Raw genomic sequence first — 18,141 nt, forward strand, 5'->3', positions numbered from 1 at the left:
AGAGCAGCTGCGGAGATGGGAGGCGCCGGAACCGGAGCGCGAACGCCGAGGCCTTCGGCCATGAGGCGCTTCCTGGAAGAGGGAGGGCGCGGACGGTGGGCGGAGCCGGCGGGACAGTCACGTGGTATTCTCCACACACGCCCCCCCCGTCTCGGGCGGGGCTACTAGACGGGAGGGACGCATGCAAATAAGCCTGAGGCGGCGGGCCAATCGCAGCGCGCGCCGAGGGTCCCGGTTCTCGGATCGGGACGCCGGCCCCGCGCGCCGCCCCGGGGGCTTTGGCCTGCGGCGCAGCGGGGTCTGCTGGCTGGGGCCGCGGCTCGCGTCCTCGACTTCTTTTTTTCCGTCCCGCGCGGTCGGGCGGGGAGCGGCCCGGCCCTCGTGCTGGGGCAGGCGGAGGCGCAGCGCGGGGCGGGGGCCGCTGCCTTTCTGCCGGCGTCCGGACCGGCCCGCGCCTTCGCAGCGTGTTCCCTCCATGCATCCGGAGCCCGCCCCGCCCCCGAGCCGCCACAGTCCGGAGCTTCCCCTCAGCAGCGGCAGCACCACCAGCGGCAGCCGCCGGAGCCGCCGCAGCGGGGACGGGGAGCCCTCGGGGTCCCCGCCGCCGCCAGCCGCCGTCAGCTACCCGGACTGGATCGGCAAGAGTTACTCCGAGGCGATGAGCCTCAACGAGCACTCGATGCAGGCGCTGTCCTGGCGCAAGCTCTACTTGAGCCGCGCCAAGCTCAAAGCCTCCAGCCGGACCTCGGCTCTGCTCTCCGGCTTCGCCATGGTGAGCCCGGGCCGCCCTGCCCTGCCCCCTCTCCTGGCCCGGCCGCTCCCGTCCCGAGCCCCGACGGGGCCCGCTGGGAAGCCGGGGCGGGCCGGGGGCCGGAGGGTGGTGGGGGAAGCGCTGGGAGACGCTGGAAGGGGGGCCGGAGGCACTCGGCTGAGGCAAGTGGACCACCGGGGGTCACCGGCGTGGCACGGTGACAGGAGCCCCGACTGTGGGGCTCAGGTGCCTCGACTAGGGCACCGGGAGAAAGAGACCCGACGAGAACGGTGCAGCCCCCGTGTGGTCAGGGCAGAAGGCTGGACCCAGGGCGGCTGGCCCATTGGGGAACAGGTGTCAGGAGGCCTGGATGAGAACTGAATCTCCCCTCACGCCCCATCCCCCGTCCCTGGGACTTGCGTGGGGACGCCCACACTCGGTTCTTTTATCAGCTAGTTGAGGCAATTTCCTGACACCCCATTTTTACACCGCATTTTCCGGAAAGCCTCCTCAGCCCGGGAATTTGACAGCCACTGCCCCCTGGATGTGAGTGCGCCTGGGATGGGCTTTGACGACAGGTCTCCCCTGTCTGTAGCGGCAGGATTGAGAAGCCCAAGGGTGGGGTAGAACAGAGAGGAGTGGCTCCTGGGACACCTCCAGGCCTCGGGCTAGCAGCCTAACCTCTTCATTATCCACTGGCAGTGACATCAGCCGGCCTGAAAGGGTCTGTCCCTGCCTGCCCCACCCCCCCAAGATATCTAGCCTGGAGCCTCCCTGCCTCCCCCTTAGTGAGCTGAGCCCTTGGCCTTGAGGAAGGGAGTGGCTGCACCCAGGGTGTTTTGTTGGGAAAGGAGTCTCTGTGTGTGAGTGTGTGTGTGTGTGAGTGTGTGTGTGTGCTGTGCAGCCTGAAGGTGTTGGAAGGCCCAGGGTGTCCTGGGACCTCGTGGGGGCGGGAAGGAGAGGCTGGGAGCAGCCCTGTGCGCCCTGTCTGGCTGCGCCCTGCCCTGCCTCTGGCCACCTGCCCCTGGGGCCTCCCTCCGGTCTGTCCCTTTCTGGATCCTGATTTCTGTGGGAGTCCCTCAGAGAGGATAGTGTTAAAGGGTTTTAGTTTAGGTTCGAGTGACAGAATCCTGTTACTTAGTCCCTGATCTAAAAAGCCTGAACTCTGAGCATTGCCAGCATTTTCCAAGCCCTTGCCATGTGCAGGCTCTGGGTGGGTTTCTGAGACTGCTGTGCCCACTCCTCCACCACACAGTGATGCAATTTTCTCTCTGAACTTATTTCCCAAGGCCACATAGCTAGCTGCTGAGGTGGGACCTGAACAGGTACCTGCTGGTACCAAAACTCAGGGAGTTATGTCCCTTGGGCGTGCTGAGCTGTGCTCCCAGTCCAGCCAGGGATATGTCAGGGCTAGGTCTAGAGAAGGGGAATAAATAGAGCTCCAAGCGTTCTCCTAAATCCGTGAGAGCTTTCCTTACAAGTTGAGTGAGTCCCTGCCGAGCTCTGGGTCTCACTCGGATGGTAAGCCTTTTCCTGAGCAGCCCCGGGAGGATCAGAGTGGTGACACTTTTGCTGCCTGCTCAAGTATTCTCTTCCTCCTGCACGAGGCAGGCCTCCCAGTCAGATGTCACCTCCTTCCTCCTCTTGCTAAAAACAGGGCACGGAAGTCAGGAGGCACGGGCAGCTGATGGCCTCAGGTGGACCCTGGGTCAACACTTGGCTTTCGCCCTCAACTCAGGCTTTCTGGCTCCCATGGTGGGGTCCCCTGGATTCAGCAAGATGAGAGATATTGTACCGTCTCCTGAGGCAGTGGTTATGGGGGTGCCTGGCATTGCCATAGGAAGTCAGAAGATGGGGTCGGAGCAGAGTGGGAGGTCGGTGGGGCAGGGCCCTGGAGGTGCAGCCCCACCACAGACGCTTGCCTGGGCGAGGAGGGGCAGTGGGAGTCAGACAGCCCTGGAGCCGTGACAGCAACAGGTTTCCTGGATTACTCTCCCCCTACCCTGTGATTCAACACAACCAACTTCCTGTGCCCAGCAGGCTTCCTTCCTAGAAACCAAGAAATAAAACCCCAAGGAACTGTTGACCTGGGGTCTCCAGGAACCCTTGAGCAGAATGAGGGGTTCCTGTACTGTGCTGGGAAAGGGCTGGCCAGGTGCCCAGGCAGCCCTGGGAAGGGGCCAGGAGACCTCTGGCATGTGGCCTTGTCTCCTTAGAGCCAGGTTCTACCCTGGACTTGCTGTGTGAGCATTCTTGAGTGAGACTGAGTTCTCAGGACGTGATGACGTGCTCCTTGGCTGGACCCTGTGTTCTCCGGGACCAGCAGGAGGGTCTCAGCTTGGTCAGTAAGCCCTCTAGCACACGACACCAACTGTAGACCCCCAGGTCTAGCATGTGGTCAGCATCCTGCAGTCCCCTGCTGGGCTTTGCTTCCAGCCCTCTCTGCCTCAGTTAACCTCCTGACATTAGACAGCCAGCCTTAGCCTGACCCAATGTGCCTTGTGGGGAGCACCTGTGGGGCACGCAGGCTGTAACGTTAGCCTAAGCAGAAGATAATTGGGAAGGTCTGCCTATTGCTGTAAACAAAATGCTTACCGTGACCTAGACTCAATTATTTTTGGATTATCTGCCTCAAGTTCTCTGCCCACCAGCACCCTTTGGTTCCCAGGGTCCAGAGCAGGTTCAGGAGTTGACTGGAAATTTCTGTCAAAATCCGCTGGAAGGAATGCTGCGATCCTAGAGCCTTGGTGAGCCTCTGAGGTGGATCAGAGTTCAGGGAGTGTGGCGAGAACAGGAAACTGCGTGTACATGTGCTGCCCAAGCAGTTGGCATTCACTGCTGTTGACTGGCCCCTCACTGCCACGGGCACGGGATGCACCCTCTCGTGTGTGGCCTTCCTGCAGCCTGGTGAGGGGTGGTGGTCACCGTGGATGCAGGACTTGCCCAAGGTCACCTGCTGGACAGCTATGACCATGCTGTAGGCCTCGCTGTGGGAAGGAACCATCAGGAGGGCTTAGAGGTAGCGCTCAGAGGCTCGGGTGTCACAGACCAGCGCAGAAGTGGGGCTCAAGCCAGCCAGCTTGGCTGTCCATCCAGCTCTGCCTCTTTGTGCCTATGCGACCTTGGGGCCATCTCTTCACTTCCCCAAGCTGCAGTGTCCCCGTCTGTAAAAGGTGTCCTCAGGTTGGCATTTACCAGCCTTGCCTTGTGGGGTGGGTTTCCCTGGGAAGAGCCCGCTGTTCCGGCTGAGGCTGGAGGGGGAGGATTTGGAGAAGAGCCTGCTTAGCAATAGAAATGGTAGGAAGCAGTAGAGCTGAGAAGTTGGAGGCTTTGGGGAGTGGCGATAGGGCAGACCTCTGAGGCAGGATGCTAGAGGCCCTTGACTGGCCTGTTAGGAAGTTGGAATTTGTGTAGAGTTTGTAGGGGAAGCCGTCAGAGGTTTGCTTTATTTGAAAAGCAGAGAAGCAAAGACAAGGAGTACCCTGTGCATTCCCTGGTTCACTCCCGTGAATGCCCTTGGCAGCTGGAGCTGGGCCAGGAGCTCAGGTCCTGAACCATGACCGGCTGCCTCCCAGGGTGCTCACAAGCAGGGAGCTGGAATTAAACACAGAGCCAGGACTCTATCCTGGGCACTCAAGTATGGGATACAAGTGTCCTGGTGGCATCTTTTTTTGTTTTAAAGATTTATTTTTTCATTTTTAATTTTTATTGGAAAGGCGGATATACAGAGAGGAGAGACAGAGAGGAAGATCTTCCGTCCGATGATTCACTCCCCAAGTGAGTGCAACGGCCGATACTATGCCGATCCGAAGCCAGGAGCCTCTTCCGGGTCTCCCACGCGGGTGCAGGTTCCCAAAGCTTTGGGCCATCCTCGACTGCTTTCCCAGGCCACAAGCAGGGAGCTGGAAGGGAAGAGGGGCTGCCGGGATTAGAACCGGCGCCCATATGGGATCCCGGGCGTGCAAGGCGAGGACCTTAACCACTTGCGCCATTGCGCCGGGCCCATGGGCCATGTGTAAATGTTGACAAGTTCAGGACCCAGCGTGATGGCTTAGTGGCTAAATTCTGTCCTTCCATGTGCCAGAATCCCATACGGATACCAGTTTGTATCCCAGCTGCCCCACTTCCCGACCAGCTCCCTGCTTGTGGCAGCCGAGAATGGCCCAAAGCCTTGGGACCCTGCACCCTTGGGGGAGACCCAGAAGAGGCTCCTGGCTTTGGATCGCTCAGCTCCAGTTGGTGCAGCCATTTGGGGAGTGAACCAGTGAAAGAATCTTTTTCTCTGTCTTTCCTTCTCTGTAAATCTGATCTGTCTTTCCAATAAAAATAAATGCATCTTTTAAAAAAAGGGTTGACAAGTTGTGCAGTAATGATGCTGATGGTGACTACTTTTTTTGAGCCAGCATCCTTCTTATTTGATCTTCACAGCCGCTCTTAAAAATCTCTATGGTTAAAAAAGTCTGTATGGTTGCTAGGACTGTGGCTGCCGTGTTCATGGTTCAATAGCAGAAGCTTTAGGGTCTTCCACATGTGTGATGGATTCTTGCACCAGACTTACATGTGGGGCTGGTACATGGGATTTTGCTGAGGGGTCCAAGGGAAGGGACCTACCACCCAGCACAAGGGACTTTTGTGGAATTTCACAAGTGCCTGCAGCGATTCTCTGGAACTTGCAGGCCGGAGCAGTGCCCAATGCCTACTGTCTGTCGGGTCTCTGGCTGGTGCTGGAGAAGCTGGCAGAGTTTTCCTAACAGATCCATGCAAGGTGGGGATGGGGCAGAGTCCCCTTGAGAAGGTAAAACCGTGTGAAGTTTACATGCGGTCAGCAGATTTCTTGCTGATGGGAAAAAGGCCGTGTGAAGGTTTGGGGGCAAAGATCTGTCCTTTACTGGTTCATTTCCCCAAATGTCTGGCAACAGCCTAGGCTAGGTCTCGCTGAAGCCATGAGCCAGAAGCGCCATCTCAGGTCTGTCTCATGGGGTGCTGAGCTGTCCTCCACTGCCTCCCAGGGTGTGCACTAGCAGGAGTCTGCATGGGGAGTAACAGTGGGACTCCATCCCAGGCTCTGCTGATGGGAACACGGGTATCCCAAGCAGCTGTTTAACTCTGTACCCCCCAATAACCACCCAGCCAGTGTTCTTTACATGCACCATAAAAGGGACCTCTCGGGCCTTCCTTCAGAGGTGCATCTTCTGGGCTCTTATTTTGAGGGTCCCCTCTGGGGAGTATTAGTCTAGCCCAAGAGTTGACCAGCTTTTCTGCCCGGAGCCCATGCTCCCAGTGCTAACTGCTGAGCTCAGGCACGAGAGCTGGAAAGCAGCCACTGACCATCTGATGTGAGTGATGAGCGTGGCTGTGTGCCAGGACAGCTCGATCTGCCACAACTACGGTCCTGGGCCCTGGCTTGCTGACCGCTGAGCCCAACCGTGCTCTCCGCACTTTGGAGCATTCACTTCCATCCAGACGGTCTGGGGGCAGGCATTTGGCTCGGTGGTTAGAGCTAGTTTGGCTGCCTGCATCTCAGGTGGGAGTGCTTGTTTTCCATTCCGCACTCCACCTTCCTGCTCGCCCACACCTCTGGAGGCAGCAGTTGTGGCCTGAGGATCGGGGCCTCGCCGCCCTTGCCAAGCTCCTCACTGCGTTCCGAGCTCCTGACTGCATTCCGGGCTCCTGGCTTCAGCCTGACCTTAGCAAGCACTGGGGCGATGAATCAGCAGATGGGCGCGTTCTCTCTGCCTTTCAGGTAAGTTAATTTTCTTTTAAATTTACCACTCGCCTCATTATTTGTGTGCTTGCACATTATGGATGCCATCTAAGGAAGCAGTGCATAGGAGTGAGATCTGTGGCAAAGTGGATTGAGCACCACTCGGAACATCCATATCCTGTATTAGAGTTTCTGGTTCAAGTCCCAGCTCCTCTGCTTCCATCCCAGCTTCCTGCTGATGTAGATGAGGGTTCCTGCCATCCACATGGCAGACCTGAATGAAGTTCTGCCTGGCCCAGTCCCAGCTGTTGGGCGGAACCAGCAGGTGGAAGTTTGTCTCCTTTCTCTGCCTCTCAAAGAAAAAATTTCTGCAATTATATACAATATGGAAGAATTGAAAGAACAAACCAACCAATAAATGGCATTAGGTCTCTTCTACTGCTCAGGTTCCCAGGGGATCCCTGGGCTGTCCCCAAAACACCAGAAGGACACAGAGGTCCCTGCCTTTGTTCCTCCCTCCACCTTTTTAAAACATTTTTTGAAAGATTTATTTATTTTCATTGCAAAGTCAGATATACAGAGAGGAGGAGAGACAGAGAGGAAGATCTTCCATCCAATGATTCACTCCCCAAGTGACCACATGGCCGGAGCTCTGCCGATCCAAAGCCGAGAGCCAGGAACTTCCTCCAGGTCTCCCACACGGGTGCAGGGTCCCAAGGCTTTGGGCCGTCCTTTACTGCTCTCCCAGGCCACAAGCAGGGAGCTGGATGGGAAGTGGAGCAGCCAGGATTAGAACTGGTGACCATATGGGATCCTGGTGCATTCAAGGTGAGGACTTTACTGCTAGGCCACTGCACTGGGCTCATTCCTTGACCTTTTACAGAGGTCTTATATTTAATTTGAAGAAATAGAACTGGCTTAAGGCAGAAACAGCAGACATCACTGTGTGCTTTGAGCATGTCTGGCTGGGGTGCACGGGGCGAGCCCGTCTTGAAAATCCTCCTTGCAGTGGGAAAATGTTGGCATTCAGGGCCTGCAGACTGTTTCCCAGCCCAGGTGGACAATCTTGTCACCTCGTCACCTCACTGCCCTCTGAATCTCCAGCAAAGGTTTTTTTTTTTTTTTTTTTTTTTAATTGGAAAGGCAGATATACAGAGAAAAGGAGATACAGAGAGAAAGATCCATCCACTGGTTCACTCTCCAAGTGGCTACAATGGACAGAGCTAAGCTGATCTGAAGCCAGGAGCCAGGAGCTTCTGGGTCTCCCACACAGGTCAGGGTCCCAAAGCTTTGGGCTATCCTCGAGTGCTTTCCCAGGCTACAAACTGGATGGAAAGTGGAGCAGCCAGGATTAGAACCGGTGCCCATATGGGATCCCGGTGTGTGCAAGGCAAGGACTTTAGCCACTAGGCTACTGCACTGGGCCCTCCAGCAAAGATCTTAGAGGGTAAGGGCTCGGTAAGATTTTTGTGAATGAGTGAATGGCTCCAGTTCTCTGCCGAGAGGCCAGGAAACATCGGAGCCTGAAGAAGTCAGGATTAGCCGAAGCAGAGCAAGTCTGGGCTTGACCCTCGCTTCCCTCACCTGCACCTTCAGTCTGTCATGGCCTTGAGTAAGCTGTGGCCCGCATTTTTCTTTCCAGTGAAGTAAGAGGTGAATGAAGCAAAAATAAAACAAAAAAACGGAATGTATTGTGCCCTGTGAAAGTAGACTTTGGCCATGTTTTAAGGACAGTATTGTTTGGTGAAACTGTTTCTGTTAAGAAAGTTCTATTTATAGAACTTTTTACAGAAACATTGAAACACTGGCCTGTGGTGGTCGGAAGTGTCCCCTGCTGGCAAAGGCCTTGATGCTCTCTAAATAGATGACTTACGTTTGATGTGGGACCAGCAGGTTCAGACAGCTCTAGTATCCCTGCCACTTGAGTTCCAAGGCTGCAACCGCTGATACTCCAAGGGGGATGAACCCAAGGAAGACTCGGGGGACTGGGAGAGCGAAGCTCTGGGTGCTGGGGTCATGCCAAAGGTGCCAGGGGCTCAGGTTCTCCGTGGAGCCCAGCAGCCATGAAGATGGCTGTTTGGCATCTGGGTAGCATGGGCAATGCCTGTCAGCGAGGCCCTGCCTTCCACAGAGCCCATCATCCTCTTAAATCTTGCTGGAGTTCCATCACCTCCCTGGGGGGTCCCTGCACCCATCGGGTGGGCTGGTGCCCTGTCCTGCATCCTGCTCTGTTAGTACCCTCATGGCCAGGTTCAGACAGGCCTGTGGCCGGCTGGCTGGGAGCTGTTATTTTGGGATCACGGGCCCAGCACTTGGGCTATATTTACTTTGTGAAGCTGCACGCAATCTGATCTGATCCGATCTCTCTGGGACTCTGCTGGGCCCTAGGAGTCAGCTGCCCATTCCTGCGAGGACCCACTGGCTTTTCCTCTCTTCCCTACCCATTGGAGAAATTGCCCAAGCGGGGAGCATTCTGGAAAGAGCCAGTGGCGTTTGTGCTTCTGAACGGTTTTTATTAGGATCTGTGACTGGTGCCAGCTGTTCTTTTTCACTCTGAAATGGTCTTGGGCGCTACTGGGTGGCCTCAACTCCATCCCCAGTGTACGACTCGAGCCAGCCTGTGTGGTGGAGTTAGGGGAACAGAACAGTAGGGTCCAGAGGAGTGCTGGGGCTTCATCTGGGGTGGAAGCAGGCCCTGCTCCCTTCCTCAGGGGCCCCAAGGTGTCCGGAGGCCTGACTGGCTTTGGTGTCCCTAGGAGGGGTATGTCCCAACAGCTGCTTTTTCTGGCCCCACACCCCGTGGGTGTGACAGATGGTGTGCTGCGGGTTGAGCTGTCTGGCAGAGGTGTCTGCTGCCCAGGTGTACTTGGGGTGCACGTTTCCCTTCTGCTGAAGTCTGGAGCCAGGCAGATGACGTCCAGGGCGCCAGAGATTATTTTTCTCTTCCATTTCAAGCTCTGTGTTTTTCAATGTTTTATGGGGCCTCTTCTGTGGCGGGCCTTATGTAAAACAATTGACACACCAAACCCTCATTTAGTCTGCCCATGACCTTGAGAAGGAAGTGCTTCCTGTGGCCCTGCTTGTGGCTTAGGGAGCCCTGGGGTTTGAACTCCCACCACCTACTCCTAGCAGGGGAACCTGTGGGGGTGGCTGACGCCCCTGCCTAAGCCCAAACTCCTATAAAGGAAGGAGAACATGCAGGTGCAATTGCAAGGCTCTCTACTCATTAACCCACTGGATCTTACACCTGATCTTAGCCAGAAGGTCAAGAAGCGGTACCCACCCACTGGATCTTCACAGTGACTCGCAAACGAAGACATAGGGAGGTTGAACTTGGCCCAGGAGGGGCCAGTTTATGGGGGCTGGGTGGATGGGGTGCCTGGAGGAGGAGCTGAGCCTCCTTGGGCTGGGTGGGATGTGGGGGAGGCCCCAGGTAGGCAGCAGGTATTACCTGCACACAGCTCCCTCCATGTGCACTCTGAGCACCCAGCTGCTGCCCTGTGAAGTGTCCTGGGAGCCTGGCCAGCCCAGCACGGCCTCTCCTGCCAGGTTGTCCCTCAGGTTTCAGGTTCCGGGGCAACAGGTCCAGACAGGAAGAGGAAGTGCTGGGGGTGGGGAAGAAACAGCAGACGGCAGAGGCTGGATATGGGCAGCAGGCCTGGCTTGCAGCAGAGACCAGCCAGCCAAGGGATGTGGCCCTTGACCTGCCATGTCCTGACAGCCTGCACGCTGCCACTGCCCCTTCACCACGTGTGCTGGGACTTCGCAGGACTGGCCTTTGGCCACCAGCGATGGTAAAAACACTGGAAACCCTCATGGCGCTGCTCCAAATTTATACGCGCTTGAGCTGTTTTGTAAACTCCAAAGCTGAAAAGGACATTGTCTCATTGGTTGTGGGGACTTTTATAGGCAAAATTCTGTGAATGCATTGAAATGACCCGAAAAGTGCGGTGAATCTGCTTACCTGGAGAGGGCCTGTGGTTCCCACGAGGTGCGTGGCCCTAAGTCAGCACTCGGCAGTGACCTTGATCATAACACTCCCCTCCTTCCCCAGAGAGGGCAAGATCTTGACCAAAGTCGCACAGCGGAGCCCACACCTGCCAGTGTGGCCCTGGCTCTCTGCTGCAGTGTGCCTTCCATCCGGCAGCACTGTGTGGAAACACGCTGGGGTTGCAGGGGTGCCTAAACTGAAGAATGACGAAGCTCACTTTTGTACTGAAGGCTTGCCGACTGCTGGGTACTATGTACGTTATGTGAATGAACATATTTAACCTTCACAGCCACCCACTGAGACATGTTCAGATGTGGCATAGGAGGCACAGAAAAATGAACCTGCCTGGGTTACACAGCGTCACAAAGGGTGGAGTTAGTCTGGTGGAAGGGGAGCTTGCCCCCTCCCCAGCGTGAGGCTGGGGGCAGCTGCAGCCTTAGCCACCCCCTCTCTGCCATCATCATCCCTGACAGTACTGTTGACGTTGGTGCCAGTTGCCCTTGGTCCTCAGCCCATGCGGGCAGACCCTGGCTGCTTGCCCACCGCCTGCTGTTCCCCGTCCAGATCTGATGAGCTTGCTCCTGGGCATGGGGGCAGTTTGCAAGGCCCAGGCAAGGGAAGAGGGTAGAGAGCGGGGAGGAGACCTCTGCGACCCCTGAGCGTGGCAGAGCTGGAGCATGTCCCTGGTGACCCCTGACGTGCCCGTTTCCTGGAACTGCGGAGTGGCCAGCAGCCCTGGGGCTAGAGAGGAGGCAGGCCAGGCTGCTGGCCACTCGGCCCACACCAGGACTGTGGCCCTACTCTTCGGGGAAGCCTCCCTGGGTTCCTTGTGGGTTTTTACGTGGTGTTCTCAGAAGCAGCCCGAGTGTGACCTGTCCAGCCCCTTTGCTGCTCACTGTCCTCAGTGCAGGACAGGAAGAAGGCCCTGTTTGGGCGGGAGAAGGGGGCTGACAGGTGTTGTGGTGGCTGTTTTTTCCTCTTGATGCATTCTGTTTAATTTGCCAGTTTAACCACTTGGAAGGGCAAATGTTACAGTTTAGGAGGTGTTTACTGTGAACCAGGGACTCTCATTTCATTGTTAAAATAACTAAGTGAATTAATATATGCCTATTTTACAGATTAGAATATTGATGCTGAGAGAGGTTAGATGACTTTCCTGAGGGCTCAGCTATTGCTTCTGTTGCGGGGGCCTTGGCTCCAAGCCTGCTCTGTTTTTGTCCCCCATCTCCCAGCCCAGAATGGGTGGCCCTTGTTGTCCTATTATCAACCTGTGAACTGCCCAGGGCCCCAACCTGTTGAGAGGAGAGACCTCTCCGGGCCGTGACACTCAATGCCTCTGTCCCCTCTCCCCAGGTGGCCATGGTGGAGGTGCAGCTGGACCCTGAGCACGACTACCCCCCGGGGCTGCTGATCGCCTTCAGTGCCTGCACCACAGTGCTGGTGGCCGTGCACCTGTTTGCACTCATGATCAGCACCTGTATCCTGCCCAACATCGAGGCCGTAAGCAACGTGCACAACCTCAACTCGGTCAAGGAGTCACCCCATGAGCGCATGCATCGCCACATTGAGCTGGCCTGGGCCTTCTCCACCGTCATAGGCACACTGCTTTTCCTCGCCGAGGTTGTGCTGCTCTGCTGGGTCAAGTTTCTGCCCCTTAAGAAGCAGTCGGGCCAGCAACGTCCCACTTGCAAGCCTCCGTTGGACAGCGCGGCCTCCAACAACAGCTCTGGCATCACCCCAGGCCAGGCGGCGGCCATCGCCTCCACCACCATCATGGTCCCCTTCGGCCTGGTCTTCATCGTCTTCGCTGTGCACTTTTACCGCTCCTTGGTCAGCCACAAGACGGACCGGCAGTTCCAGGAGCTGAGTGAGCTGGCTGAGTTTGCCCGCCTGCAGGACCAAATGGACCACAGAGGGGATCACCCCCTGACACCCGGCAGCCACTATGCCTGAACCCTCTGCAGCCCTCCCTCAGGGCTTTGGCCTGGCTCCCTTCCCTGTGACCTTGCCCTGCCACAGCCTCAAGGACAACCTGGGTAGGGAGCTGGGCTTCTTCAAGGGGTAGAGGAAAGAGGCTTTTTGTAAAAGAGATGGCTACATTTTGAAACTTTCCTCGAAGTCAGAGGAAAAGCACTTGCTGGTGTGCAGCCCCAGGCCCGCCTCTTGGGAGGAGCAAGGGAGGGCTGGTGGAGAGCCAGTGGAGACGCTGCCCAGTCCTCCCCGCTCCCCGTGCCAGTAGTACCTGGGTGCTCCCTGTCCCTTCCATCTTGACCTCCTTCCTATTCTGCATCGAGCGTGTGCATGTGTGTGTGTACACATAAATATATTCCGAAGGGACGCCTCCTGCCTGGATCTCTTTCTTGGGTTTGGGGTGGTTTTTCTCGGTATCTTCCATCTGGGGGCCTCTAAGCAGAATCTTTGTTGTATGGTGTTCTGTTTTGCTCTTTTCAGCATTTTTTTTTTAATTTTGAAAAATTTAAAGCCTAGCAAAAAATGCATAAATAGTAACTGGAATAGGTGAGGATACTTCAAAAAGTACATGAAAAATTGGAATTAAAAAGAACCTAACAATGGGTGCCCAAAAATGTCAAAAAGTATGTATAAGGGTCATGGATAATACATATTGTGAAAAAATAATGGCAAATTTTTTCACACTGAAAAGTTGTTTCATTCTGTTTTTCCACACATTTTTGAAGGACCCTGTGTCACAGTCCTGATTCTGTGTAAACTCTGGATTACCAAACACCGGGCCCCTGCTCTGGGGGAGACATGAGATTGGCTGGCTGCTGCCCTTTGGTCATGAGGTTCCCACCCGCCCGTGAAGACGTGTCCTCGTTTTAGGTGTGTTTTGTATAAAGACATCTTTATATCGTTGATTCATTGAACTCAAAGCCAGCAGGACTGCGATTCAAGCCTGAGCAAAACTCGGCAAATGCACATGGTGCATCCAGCCTGCGCTCGCCTGCGCTCAGCTGTGTCGCCTGGGGACCATTTTAAACAGCAGAATCGCCAACAGGACAATTTGTGAAAAATGTGACACTAAATAAATCGTAAAAATGACACCCATTTATAATCACGGAGCTGAAACCAGACCAGGGCTGTTCAGCCTCAGTGTGTAGCGAATTCGCAAATACTGAACCGTGAATGATGAGGCCTTATGTGTTTATTTTCCCTTCTGAGTTATGGGCTTTTTTCTTAGATTCGGTATATATATACCTTGTTTTGTTTTTGAAGCTTATTTGAAAGGCAGCACCATCAGAAAGATCTTCCATCTATTGGCTCACTCCCTACATGTTTGCAACACCTGGGGCTACGCTAGTCCAAGCCAAGAATCATGCACTCTCCAGGGTCCCACATGAGGGGCAGGGGTCAGAGTACATGACTGCCATCAGCTGCCTTGCAGCAGTTCAAACCAGCACTTCAATATGGAGTGCTGGCACCAGAAGCAGAGGGTTAACACTCTGCACCACACCATCTCTAGCAGCCACGTGTTTTTTGTTTTGTTTTGTTTTTGTTGTGTTTTAAGGTTTATTTGTACCCTGGTGCAGTCCTGGTGATCAGACCAGAATCTGCCACTGGGACCCATGTGGCAGTGGAAGGGGATTTAGATTCCCTGGGGAAGGGAGTTTGAGGATATGTGCGAATGGGGGTTGCTGGGGGAGTGTTTGACAGGTGTGGAATGTCTCATGGGAGACTCCAAGGACTGGACCACTGCCCTCACAGGTGAGGAATGACAGGGAGAGCGAGCTCCCACGTGCCAAGCCACTACACTTACAAGTCAACAGTGGAATTTAGATGGGGTGATTTATAAAGGAGAATTGGAGGGCATGTCTGGATCAGATCAAGGCACCTACCCGCCTGGGAGACCCAGTCGGCTGTGTAGCATCACCCTCTGCCCTCTGGCACATGTGAAAGCTAGTGCAGTGCTTACCTTGCAGGCCTAAGCCACAGAACCTACCAGTGAGTGTTAGGGCAGGGGGTGGGCTGTGCAGGGCTGAGCCATGGCAACAACTGACTATAGAACCAGGTCTGGGGACAGATTCTGTGGGGGACTTGTGGGCTTACCCTTGTGGGACTGTAGAACCTGCTGGTTAACCTGAAGCTAGGGGTGTTAATGTGTTGAGCCAGGCACAACCCCGTAATTCACCAATGTTAACAGGAGCTGGGGTTTGAAACAGGCTGTGTTGGGCCAGGCTGCAATACCAACCAGCACACCCAAGAACCAGGTCCAGAGGTGGGTTGGGCTGGGCTGGGCCATAGCAGCCACTAGCACATGCGAAGGCCAGGTCTTGGGGTAGACTATGCCAGGCAGGGGTATACATCCATTCCGGATCTTAATGGGAGGTACAACAGCCCAGCCCTACTTGACCTACACCTTGCCTAGTTCTCAGATGGATCAACAGGGGCTGCAACCTTGTCCATCCCATCACATACCTACTCTAGCTCTCACAAGTGTCATTGTATACTAGGGCCTAGCTCAGTCCAGCCTGCCCCCAGCCCCCACGCATGCTCAGGGGTGCTACAGCTTTGTTCAGCCTGGTTCTTCCACCACCCTGGCTCTCACACTTAGCAGTGAGAGCCATAGCTTTGCAGCAGAGTCTGCATAGTTCCCCCTACAGGCCCACTCCCAGCATCAGATTTCATGTGTGTCAGTAGTGCTAGGCTGCAGCACCTGTTGGGTTCATGTAAGAGATGTGGCTGCAGCTGGAACTGACCAGGCAGCTGCATCCAGTCCCAGCCATTCCACTTCCCATCCAGCTCCCTGCTTGTGACCTGGGAAAGTCGAGGACGGCCCAAAGCCTTGGGAACCTGCACCCACGTGGGAGACCTGGAGGAAGTTCCTGGTTCCCAGCTTCTGATGACTCAGCTCTAGCTGTTGAGACCATTTGGGATGGAAGATCTTTCTGTCTCTCTGTCAATTTGCCACTCCAATAAAAATAAGTAAATGCTAAAAACAAACCAGGAAAAATGTGGTCTTTTATGCCTTAACACTTCTCCTAACACCAAGAGCATTCTGTTACCTAATGGCAATTCAGCAACCAGATTCAGGAAGCCGACCTTGATGTGATCCTGTCACGTTTCCTCATCTCTGCAGTGTCCTTCCAAGCGATTTCCACAGGCCCTGCACTGAGTTCCTGCACCTGGGCTTCCTGTCACCTGCAGCATTTCCACACCTTTGAAGGGTCCAGGCCTGCGGTTTTGCAGGATGCCCTCGTGGCTGGGGTTCTCAGAGAGGTTCTCACTCTCATCAGGCGTGCACTTTGCAGGCGCTGCGCCTTAGGGGGACTGCCTCCGTGGGGACACGCCTTGACCTGCAGATGCCTTCCTGAGCACGGAGTGCTGGCTTGCGCCATCCTCAGCGTCCTGGCAGGGCTGATGCCCAGAAAAGGGAACCCATTCACCAGGATTCAAACCGGGGAAGTCTGACTCTGAGCAGATGTTTCCACACAATCTCACCTGGGCTAATTTTAGGCTCTGCCTGAAAGATGAAACCCACCATCTTAGAGAACAGGAGTGAGCAGGGATGTCATCAAGGTACAACCCATTAAACTGCTGTCTACAATCCCTGCATCCTCATAGGAGCTCTGCTTCAAGTTCCAGCTGCTTCTCTTCTGGTCCAGCTCCCTCCCCATGTGCCTGGGAAGGCAGCAGAGGGCCTTCCATGTGCTTGGACCCCTGCTACCCCTGTGGGAAACTTGGGTGAGGCTCCTGGCTCCTAGTTTTGGCCTGGCCTAGTCCCAGCTGTTGAGGCTATTTGGGGGCTGAACCAGCAGATGCAAGATCTCTTTCTCTGGCTCTCTGTAACTCTGCCTTTCATACAAGTGAATAAATCTCTTTAAAAAACAAAAGTCGTCATGATCAAGAGTTGCACGGCAGCTGTGCTCCTCGCCGGCGCCTGTTTCTGCCAGTTCCACCACTCCCTGTGGTTCTGTGTCCAAGCCAGTTTCATTTGCATGTTGGGTTGCCTAGCCATATAGACTTGAGTTTGAGGTTTCTGTCTGCACCAGGAACCCAGTCGTTTTTGTAAGAGTAACTGCTCCAGCCAAAGAGGCGAGCTGCGTGGAAGAAGAGGAAGATGCCAGGGCTGCAGGCACAGATAAGGGCCGTGTGAGGACATGGCAAGAAGGCACTGCCTGCTGGACAGAAACAGGGATTCCACCTGAAACCAACTCAGATGCCACCAGGACCCATAGCCTCCAGAACTGAGGAAATAAATGTCTACTGTTTAAAACAAGAACAAGCCGGGCATGGCATTGACTGGCCTCATACTTAAATTCCTCCTGTTATTGTTCCCCAGATGCTTCCTGGAGCTGCAAGCCTTGAGTGCGTAAAGTGGAGGGTTTGATCTTTGCTCTGGTCCTGCAGTGCCAACTCGACAATGAGCATCAGCGTCCTAGGCCAGGTCAGCGTGCGGCCTCCTCACCCAGGTACCCTGTGGCCCGTGCGCCAGGACGAGGCACAGCTGTGCATCCCAGAGAGGATGGGGACACTGCATCTTAAGACACCCAACTGGGCCAAGTACTGTAGCCTAGCAGCTAAAGTCCTCGCCTTGAACGCACCAGGATTCCATATGGGCACCAGTTCTAATCCCAGCAGCTCCACTTCCCATCTAGCTCCCTGCTTGTGGCCTGGGAAAGCAGTCGAGGACAGCCCAAAGCTTTGGGACCCTGCACCCGCGTGGAATACCTGGAGGAAGTTCCTGGCTCCTGGTTTCAGATCGACACAGCACTGGCCATTGCAGTCACTTGGGTAATGAATTATTACACAGACAATATTTCTCTCTGTCTCTCCTCCTCTCTCTGTATATCTGACTTCGCAATAAAGATAAATAAATCTTTTAAAAAAGAGAGAGAGAGAGAACCCAACTTCTGTAGAAACCCTGGGTGTGGCTGGAGTAACTTCCTGGGCTCCTAAGCTTTTCTCCAGAATCACCAACTGGGCTTGCAAGATGCAGATTTCCAAACTATCACCCGGAGATTGTGGTTCCAGTTGGTCAAGGCATGGTGCCTGGAATCCCTCACATGCACCCAGGGACTCATACCCCCAGGGAAACTTGGGGCACATGCTGGCAGTTAAGAGCACAGTCTCTTTAATTTCACTTTTACTGACAGTTTGAATACAGGAAGCAGCACATTCACGTGGTTTCCTGTATGACAGTGCAATTGTTCTCCCATTCATCCCGGAATCCCCAGCTGGGCTTCCCCAGAGACAACCACCGTTGTATTGCCAGCCAATGCAAACACACTCCCCCATCCTCACCCCTGGTACCTGACAGAGCAGACAGACTTGCGTGTAAGCCCAGCATCAGCTTGCTAGCCCTCAAGTCCCTATTTCCTCTCCTAGACACCACCGTTAGCAGGACACCTTCCATCTTGCCCCACGAGAGGAGGCTTGCAAAGCTGTCCGCCGACCCTGGTGCACCTGCTGCTTCCTGTTCCTTTTACAGCCCGGGCCAGCCCTGGTGCAGGTGTGGACAGCTGCGTCCAGGTCAGGTCATCTGGCCTGGGGAGCACAGAGAAGCTCCGTGTCAGCCGCTGTTGCTCCTTGACCACGAGCCAGGCCCCCACTGAGGTTCTCAAGATCCCTCAACAGTATCTCAGAGTTCCTCAACACTGTCAGCTGCGGGAGGGCTTGATAATTCTATTTCAAACAATAACAACAAAAAATTAAAATTGTATTTACATTTATTTGAAA

The 18,141-nt window shown here is 55.0% G+C and overlaps 1 protein-coding gene across 1 annotated transcript; it reads left to right on the forward strand.

Annotated features, from left to right (window-relative positions):
• Positions 1 to 278: 278 nt before the first annotated feature.
• Positions 279 to 14,688, forward strand: ORAI1 (ORAI calcium release-activated calcium modulator 1). Its single transcript, XM_040987049.1, has 2 exons — positions 279 to 772; positions 11,800 to 14,688. The coding sequence occupies exons 1-2, from the start codon at positions 476 to 478 to the stop codon at positions 12,397 to 12,399; spliced, it is 897 nt and encodes a 298-aa protein (XP_040842983.1). The 5' UTR covers positions 279 to 475; the 3' UTR covers positions 12,400 to 14,688.
• The last annotated feature ends 3,453 nt before the right edge of the window (positions 14,689 to 18,141 follow it).

Source organism: Ochotona curzoniae, unplaced genomic scaffold (assembly GCF_017591425.1).
Source record: "Ochotona curzoniae isolate NIBS_2020 unplaced genomic scaffold, NIBS_Ocur_1.0 contig_46, whole genome shotgun sequence".
NCBI classification, from domain to species: Eukaryota; Metazoa; Chordata; class Mammalia; order Lagomorpha; family Ochotonidae; genus Ochotona; species Ochotona curzoniae.

What these genes read in the sequence shown, in the direction of transcription:
- ORAI1 (XM_040987049.1), top strand. Translation starts at nt 476, where the DNA reads ATGCATCCGGAGCCCGCCCCGCCCCCGAGCCGCCACAGTCCGGAGCTT. An exon ending in TGCTCTCCGGCTTCGCCATG is followed by an intron (nt 773 to 11,799) that starts GTGAGCCCGGGC and finishes CCCTCTCCCCAG; the next exon opens with GTGGCCATGGTGGAGGTGCA.